Genomic DNA, 9,232 nt, shown 5'->3' with positions numbered 1-9,232 from the left:
GGAACCGACTCCATGGCACATAACAACAACAACAACAACATAGAAGAATAGATGCATTTGAGTTATGGTTAGAGAAGAATACTGAAAGTGCCATGGGCTGCCAAAAGAACCAACAGATTGGTGCTGCGGCCTGCGCATCTGTGAAGTTCTCAACGGGAGATTAAAAGAAAACAACAGAGACAAGATTAAGAATAAAGTTGGGCCAGGTGGGCTGTCGACCTCTGATAAGAGTATCGAGCAGCCAGGATTCCTGGTAGCTGGCTTATTATACAGTGCTCAGAAGCAGGAAAGAGAAAGTTTCTCCAAGGCAGTCCTGGTTCCAGGTACACAGAGCAATTATCCGAGAACAACTAAGACCAAACAATTGGTAGAAAAACAGGTCTGCCATTTGCGGAGGCAAGCAGAAATGGTTGCATGCTTCCTTACAGTGCACTGAGCTAAAGGTCCCTTGCTTTTTGTGCTGTGGATTTTGCCCAAGTAGACACCTTCAGGCCAACTTTTGCTGGATCCCTGAGGTGGGGAACAATCTCTGGCTCTTTGGCCGGTGTTTGAAGAAGTGCAGCCAGAGTGCTCCTTGGAGGCCAGGATGGCCAAACTTCGTCTCTCATATTTCAGACATATTGTCAGGAAGGATCAGTCGCTGGAGAAAGATATCATGTTTGGTAAGGTGGAGGGTCAGAGAAAAAGAGGAAAACCCCAGAAAGAAAGATTGGCAAAGTGGTAGCATTAGTGGGCTCAAGTGTGGCAACAATTGTGAGGTTGGCTCAGGACCGGACAATGTTTCGTTCTGATGTATGTAGGGTCTCTATGAGTCAGTACTAACTTGATGGTATCTGACAACAGCAACAATTAATGCTATGGAAGCATCAGTCAAGACGTCAAACGCCATTGGGTAAATCTGCTGTGAAACACTCATTAAATTGTTAAAAAGCAATGAATGATCCCACAAAGACGTCTAAATTGTGTCCTGGTGTTTCATACATGCAAAGCTTGATACTTAATAAAGTAGATAAGAGATGAATTGATGCATTTGAATTATGGTTTTAGTGAAGAATATTGAATGTACCATGGACTGTCAGAAGAATGAACCAATCTGTGTTAGAAGAACGGAAGCCGTGATGTTCCTTGGAAGGGAGGGTGGTGAGACTTAGTCTCACTTACTTTGGGCACGATAGCATGAGGGACCAATCCCTGGACATGGACAGCATGCTTGATGAAGTAAAGGTAAGTGTGAAGGAGGAAGACCTCAATGATGCAAACTGAGACCGAGAGTAAAACAGGAATAACTGGGAGGCAGGACAGCCTTCTCCTGTTTTACCTTGGGTGGCTATGGGGAAGAACTAACTCGAACGCACCTAAAAACAATAAAAATACTTTTCTAAGCATTTTACAGAATCCAATTCCTTTAAACTTCCAAAGGAAACATCCCAGGCCTTCTTTCTTTCAACTTCAAAAACAAACTTTATTCATCATACATATCAAAAGAAAACAAAATCCCTCACAAAATGAGGATACATTTATCAGGTTACATCAAAGGGGAAAATTGTATCATGGCATAGTGGTCAAGTCACATGCTTACATAAAAGCCAAACCAATGTGAATCATGGCATAGCCAGGTGACACAGATTTGGGGATACACAACTCAATCCATGACAGGTGGTAACAATCAGATTCATTGTGTGTCCTTACAAAGTTCCGGTTAAAAACAAAAACAAAGACCCCTCCTAACATCCACCCCACCCATCCATGAGCAGTTCCCAAGAAGTTGAAGTAGGACAGAGATATCTGGGGAGCAGTTTCAGATGTGTCCATGAGTGAATGAGCAGCCCTCATTCCCCACTCTTTACACCTGCCCCTACTATCCAAAACAGACTTTTCAACAGTGGTGGGATGATCTCATATTTCACATTGTATTTTTTAAAACATTTTTTTCACATGAAAATATTTTTGTTTACACACTTTAGTAAGGTGGATACCATGATGTGGCTCTTACTCGGCCCCTGTAGACTCGGCCTCGGTATGCCCGACCCCTGTAGACTTGACCACGACCACGACCCCTACCCCGACCCCAGGTCCCACTGTTAAAACCACCTTGGAATGGAGGATAAGAACTGTAGTTGGTGGTACGACCACAGTAGCGAGATCTTGGGAAACCCCGGTCTGTGGTGCTGATACCCGGTCTGTTGGTACGTTTGGGGATCACCTTGATTAGCCTTCCTCTGAAAAGGGACTGATCTAAGGTCAGGGAAGTGCTTACCGACTCCTTGTCTGAGAACTCTATATATGCAAAGCCTTTGGGATGACCACTGAATTTGTCACAGAGGATGGTTACCCGGTTGACTGAACCACAGTCTTTAAAGTGTTCTTCCACCTCTTTTGATGTTGCACCATAGTCCACATTACCAACGTAGATAGATCGGGCATCAGTGTTCATGTTCTCCATGGATGTGGTCACTGGAACTTTATTGCTTGGTGGGGAATCTTGGTGCTGCAACTCCAACTGCATCTCTGTTAGCTTGGCAGCGATCTCCTCCAAGTCTCTGACTTGAACTTTGATATCTTCCAGCTCCCTGTTATCAATGCTCCCTTCCTCCGGGTCTCCCTCCTTCAGTTCTGGAGCTCCTGGGTGGATGGCAGGCTGGGAAAGTTCCTCTTTCCGTGGTAGCTCTGGCTCAGCCTCAACCTCCATCAGTAGCTCCTCCAGCTCCATTGTCTCAGACTCCAGGTTCTTCTTGTGGTCTTCTGTGCCTCCCATGGACTCAGGTTTCCCACCGTCCTTGAGCACAATGAGACCTGATTGCATCTGATACACTTGTTGCGATTCCCACTCAGGCTGGACCTGTTTCTTCTTTATTAATGATAGTGAGGTCTCCTCCTGGTGGGATAAGCCTAGTAGGATGAACAATACACCGGTTAGGGTTTCATAAACATTATTTTCACCATGCCAGCCAGAAGGCTCTATGTACCTTATTTGTATTAACAACAACAAAATACACAGCTTATGTTGATTTTGATTAATAGTGTCTAAATCTCTATGCACACAGTCTTGTCTTACTCCCGTACAGCGGCTGGTGGGTTTGAATACCCCACATTGTGTTGAATAGCCCCAAACCTAACTTTTATTATTTGTATTGTTGTTAAGTGCTGTCAAGTTGGTTCAGACTCACAGTGACCCTGTCTAGGGTTTTCAAAGCATGGTTGGTATATTTGAATCACTGACCTTGCAGGCCAACCTACATTATGGTCCAGTGCTGATCCTATAGTGCCAAATCAGGACTCCTTTATTTGTATATTGTTATTAAGTGCCCTGTATAGACATTCCAAGGAGCAGCTGGTGAGCTTGAACCACCGACCTTGCAGGTCAAACAAGTTTGCAGTTTGACGCATTAGCCCACAGCGCTACACCAGGACTCTTGCACTTAAACATTTTGTGAGATTAAACAAAGCCAGAGGTCTATGTAAAGCAATTCACTACACTGCAGCTATATTTTTTTACTTGTATGAGTCATGGTGTGGTGCTACAGGTTAATGTGCTGGACCTCAAGGTTGGATTGAATTGCAACTGTTCAAACTCACCAGCCACTCCTTGGAAATCCTATACCAGGATCGCTCTGATTCAGAACCGACTCAATGGAACTTAACAATAGTAGGCATTAAACAAGTATGTGGGAAGGTGGTGACTCAAGTGAATAAACTCTGGACTGTGAATAACATAGTCAGTGGGTTGAGCCCACCATCTGCTCAGAAGGAGAAAGATGAGGCTTTCTGTGCCCAGAAAGATTTGTATGGTGGCTATGAGTTGAAATTGACTGAACGATACTTAACATTTAACACAAAACGTACATTATAAGCAACTTTATGTCTACATATGCTCATCTGTCACTTTGTCATATGTGTGTTGATGTGATGCTAGCATCTATTCCACTGGTATTTTAAACACCAGCCAGGTACACCCATGGTAGACAGGTTTCAGCTAAGCTTTCAGACTAAAATAGGCTAGGAGGATGAGGTCGACTACTTCTGAATCTGTAGCCACTGAAAACCTATGAATTGCAGTGGAACACTATCAGATAAAACCCGAATATTGTCAGATATAGCTGAAATATGAGCCTTTCATGTTGGAAAGCACTCAAAATGCGACTGAGGAATGTCAGCAGTTCGAGTCCACCAGGTACTCCAGGGAAGAAAGATGAGACTTTCTGCTTCTATGAAGATTTACAATCTCGTAAAACCTTTACAACACACAATTTCTATGAGTTGGAACTTACTCCATGACACACTACCACATCCACCACCACACAAGGTAGCATAATGAGCTACAAGTTTGGCTGGTAACTGTAAGGTCAGCAGTTCGAATCTACCAGACACTCCATGAGAGAAAGATGAGGCTTTCTGTTCTATGACCCCACACAACCCACACCACCATTTGATTCTTATAATTTCTAAAAAATTGGCAGTGAGTCTTGCATAGATAAAAATGTATAATAACCAACATTTCCTGCCCTGTTTCTAGCAGTTTTATAGGAATTAGAGATCTGTCTTAGACTGGGTTTTCTAGAAAAGGAAAACCAGTGAGATGTTGTTGTTAGATTGAGCTCAAGAAAATAGTTTACTTACTTGTACAGGCTGATAAGCTTCAAAATTGTGGGTCAGATTGCAGGCTGCAGACTTCTTTCCACTGATGTCCTGAAAGTCAGCAGAACAGAGAGCAGACTGCTGACTCTCAGATTGTGAAGGCTGGTGAATCCCAAGATCAACAGGGAAATGGCAGACTCCTGGCTCCAAGGTCGCTGAGACTCAGGAATCCCAAAATCAGCAGGCAATATACCAGGCTGCTGGCTCAAGTTGCAAGAACAGGAGGGCAGATGATGAGAGCTGGATGCAGGGCCCAGAGCCTGTCAACAACTACAGATCTTTGCCAGGATGCCCCTTTATAACTTGAACAAGGCCACGCCCCCCACGGAAGGACTCAACAACACTTAACAACAAAAATAAACACCCCCAAGGAATCTCCCTTTCAACTGATTAGCTCCTCAAGGCAGATATCATCATGGAAGGGATTACTTTCTGTCAAATCTCATCCTGGAAGGGATTGAATAATGTCAGATCCCATCATGTATTGGATTACATTGTCAGATCTCATCATGGTGGATGTTGTGATTAACAGCCAAACCAGAGAGCCAAATTGATACAAAAACACTACAGAGCCCTCTCGCTCTTCGTGAGTGACAGCTGTTAATTCTAGGCATGAACGTTGCCACTTGCTCTCTCATTATTCTCAGGGGTTTAGCAGTTAAGATGTAGTTAATCACCTTCATGATGAGATCTAATGTGATAACAATGAAGCCCATGATGGGATCTGGTGTGAACAGGTCTTCTTCTGTGGTGCTGTAGGGATAAACACTGGATTGCCAGCTGAAAGGTTAGCAGTTCAAACCCATCAACCACTCCTTTGTTGTTATTGTTATGTGCCGTGGAGTCGGTTTTGACTCATAGTGACCCTGTATAGGGTTCCTGAGGCTGTAAATCTTTGCAGAAGCAGAAAACATCATCTTTCTCCCACGGAACAGCTGGTAGTTTCGAACTGCTGACCTTAAGGTTCGCAGCCCGATTCGTAACCTCTACGCTACCAGTACTCCTTAACCACTCCTTGGAAACCCTACATAGGGTTGCTATGAATCAGAGCTGACTCAATGTTACTTTACAATAACAACAGTGATGTTAATGACACCACTTATCTGTCAGCTTGTCATACTGTGGTGACTGAAGAGTTGCTCTGATATTAGAAACCATGTGAATCAGAGCTAAGCTCTGATACTGGATGTTATGGTCATTGAAATACCAGCAGACTCACAGAATTTACACAGATTTCAGCGGAGCTTCAAACTAAGACAGATTCGAAAGAAGAACAGGCTAACTACTACTGAATGGTTAACCACTGAAAACCTTAGAATAGCAGTGGAACATTATCAGATATATTGCCCAAAGATGAGTTGGAAGGCACCAACATATGACTGGGGAAGAGCTGAGCCTTCAAAATAAATTTGACCTTAATGACATGAATGGAGCAAACTTTCAAGGACTTTAATTTGCTGATGGGGCAAAACTCACAATGAGGAGACTCAGCAGTAAATTCCATTAATTATCAGAGCATAGAATGTATGAAGTATCAATCTAGGAAATTGGAAGTTGTAAAAACTGAATTATCGTGTGGGAGAACGATATTATATGTACCATGAACTTCCAGAAGAACAAACAAATCTGTGGAAGAAGTATAGTCAGAATGCTTCTTAGAAGCCAGGATGGTAAGACTTTGTCACTTACACTTTGGACATATTATCAGAAGGGTCCAGTCCCTGGAGAAGGACATTATACTTGGTAAAGTGGAGGGCAAGCAAAAAAGAGGAAGCCCCCCGCCTAATGAAATCGATTAACACAGTGGCAGTAGCAATGGCCTCAAATATAATAATTGTTATGATGTCACAGGATTGGGTGGTGTTTCATTCTGTTGTGCATAGTGTCTCTATAAGTGGGAACCAACTCAAGGGCACTAACAAATATTACATACTTTCTACAGTATTAGGTTGTACCTCAAATTTAGGGACAGCAGTTCAAAACTATCAGCTGCTCCACGGAAGAAAGATGAGGCTTTCTGCTCCCGTAAAGATTTACAGCCTCAGAAACCCTGTGCAGAGTCGCTATGAGTCGGAACCAACTCGACGGCACTTAACAACAAGTTATTATTAACAACCTGAAATATATAAAACCTTCGGTTTCTGGAAGCTAAAAAGACTGAAATACTTACTGATGAAGGTTAATACTTATTGATGAAGGTCAGTGTGGATTTCACCTCAATGTAAAGAAAGAAAAATCTTCATAACTGGTCCAATAAATAAAATCATGATAAAAACAGAAAAGATTAAAATGATCAAATATTTCATTTTGCTTGGATCCACAATCAACACTAATGCAAGCAGCAGACAAGAAATTAAAGCCATTGCAATAGACAAATCTGCTGCAAAGTATTTCTTTATGTTATAAAGCAAAGATGTCACTTTGAGGTGTTTTCAATAATCTCATATGCAATGAAAAACAGACAGTGAATAAGGAAGTTCCTAGAAGAATCAATGCATTTGAGCTATGATGTTGGTGAAACATATTGAAAGTACCATGCACTCTCAGAGAAACAAATAAATCTGTCTCACAGGAGTCTATTGAACATTGTAGGGCTTAGCTTGCAGCTTCATTGCTGTTTTTTCCTCATTTCCCCTTATCTGATACCCACGTGGTTACCAATCTGAGCATATGTCTGCTCGTGTACTCTCACTGAGTCTTAGTCTTGACAGATGGTTTGCCCAGAGGGGACCCAACCACTTGCCTTGATGTCTCCTGGGTGAGAAATTTGCTTGTTCTTGGAGTAATCTGTCAGACTGCCTTTATTGTTTTGTATTTTTCCTCTCAGTCTTCCTTTCAAAAAGTATCTTCCGTTCTTCTATCCTCTCCAGACTGGTCTGCTTGACCTTTCAAGTGGGAATTTACCACCTCAGAAGATTCTGGATGCTGTTCAGGAATTCACATATGGTCTTATGCAATGCAAAGGCTCCACAGGAAGCCTCTTGCACTGGGCATGCTATATCCCCATTTTAGGTATTCCAATCAGTTATAGGCAGAAGACGGACTTACAAGCCTTCTATTGTGATGTTTCTGACTATTCCTTTCTTTTCCCCTCTAGTGTCTATTTTATAATGATATGCAAAGGAAACCAAGATTCAAACGACAGCCAAGATTCTTAACATTATTTCCCTGCCTTTTGTCCATTTGAACCATGTCACAATCCCTGTATCCCAGAGGCCTATTGTTTCAAGTTTGTGCATACATCATTATTTACCTCTGTCCCACTTAGCACATACAAACCTATCTAATTGTTTCCCCATCCGCCTTGTTCTTCCATTTGCCTCCCCCTTCTTGTGTATTCCCCCCACCCCCAGCACACAAACTATACTGTATCTATTCCCTACCCTGTGCTCCACCTTCCTCTCCCTTCCCTCACCTTGCCCTCCACATCCCGGTAACCAGGAAAGAATCCACCCCACCCCACCCCACTTTAGTATGGGTTCTTTTCCTTAGTCTTTTACAAGTAGTAGTCCTTTGCAGTATTTCTCCTTTTTGTGACTGACTGATTTCTCTCAAAATAATGTCCTTAAGGTTCATCCATGTTATGTGGTAGCTTACAGCTTCCTTGTTGTTCTTCAAGGTAGCATAATATTTCATTGTGTGTTTGTTCAAGTTTTCTACTTCACTCTGTGTAAGTTTAGGTAGGTCGTGCTTTTCTAAAAATGTATCCATCTCTTCTAGGTTTTCAAATTTGTTGAAGTATAATTTTTCATAGTATTCTGTTATTATCCTTTTGATTTCCTTTTGTTCCATTGTGACCTCCCCTGTGTGGTTTCTAATGCATGTTATTTGTGTCTGCTCCCTCTTTTCTTTTGTTAGGTTTGCCAATGGTCTGTCAGTTTTATAATCCTTTCAAAACACCAGCTTCTTGTCCTGTTGATTGTTTCTATAGTTTTTCTGTTTTCTATCTCATTTATTTCTGCTGTAATCTTTATTATGTCTTTTCTTTTGGTGGTTGTAGGTTTCCTCTGTTGGTCTGTTTCTCATTGTTGTAGATGCTGTGTTAATGTGTTAATTTTGGTTCTTCCTTGTTTTTGGATGTTTGCATTTATTGAAATAAATTGTCCTCTCAGCACCACTTTGCTGTGTCCCAAAGATTTTGGAATGCTGTGTTTTCATTCTCGTTTGTTTCTACAAACTTTGTGAGTTCACATTTTATTTCTTCTACTACCCAGTTGTTTTCAGCAGGGTGTTATTCTGTTTCCATGTATTTGACTTTATTTCCTTGGGTTTCCTATTGTTGATTTCTAATTATAGTATTGTGGTCTGAGAAGATGCTTTGTAATATTTTGATACTTTTACATTTCCGGAGGTTTGTTTTGTGGCCTAACATATGGTCTGTTCTGGAGAATGTTCCATGTGCACTGGAAAAGAATATGTATTGTGCTGTTGTTGGGTTGAATGCTCTGTACACATCTATGAGGTCCAGTTGGCAGATAGTGTTGTTTAGTTCCTCTGTGTCTTTGTTTCTGGTTGTTCTGTCCATTTTTGAAAGTGGTAAATAAAAATCGCCCACTATTACTATAGATTCATCTGTTTCTTTCTTCAAATCTATTAG

General features: G+C 41.7%; 2 protein-coding genes across 2 annotated transcripts in view; one reads left to right on the top strand and one right to left on the bottom strand.

Moving 5' to 3' along the window:
- Window positions 1–9,232, top strand: part of SV2C (synaptic vesicle glycoprotein 2C) — a 351,290-nt gene that overhangs the window by 26,421 nt on the left and 315,637 nt on the right. The gene's annotated exons all lie outside the window — the stretch shown is intronic.
- Window positions 1,961–9,232, bottom strand: part of LOC102820075 — a 23,173-nt gene continuing 15,901 nt past the window's right edge. The window contains exons 3-4 of the mRNA XM_006873298.1: window positions 2,056–2,889; window positions 1,961–2,013 (exon numbers count right to left, since the gene is read on the bottom strand). Of these exons, the coding sequence (XP_006873360.1) occupies window positions 1,961–2,013; window positions 2,056–2,889 (887 nt within the window). The remainder of the gene's footprint in view (window positions 2,014–2,055; window positions 2,890–9,232) is intronic.

This window comes from Chrysochloris asiatica, unplaced genomic scaffold (assembly GCF_000296735.1).
Source record: "Chrysochloris asiatica unplaced genomic scaffold, ChrAsi1.0 scaffold00234, whole genome shotgun sequence".
Classification (NCBI taxonomy): domain Eukaryota; kingdom Metazoa; phylum Chordata; class Mammalia; order Afrosoricida; family Chrysochloridae; genus Chrysochloris; species Chrysochloris asiatica.
Note: the sequence above shows the minus strand (reverse complement) of the source record. Positions and strands in the feature narration are given on the sequence as shown.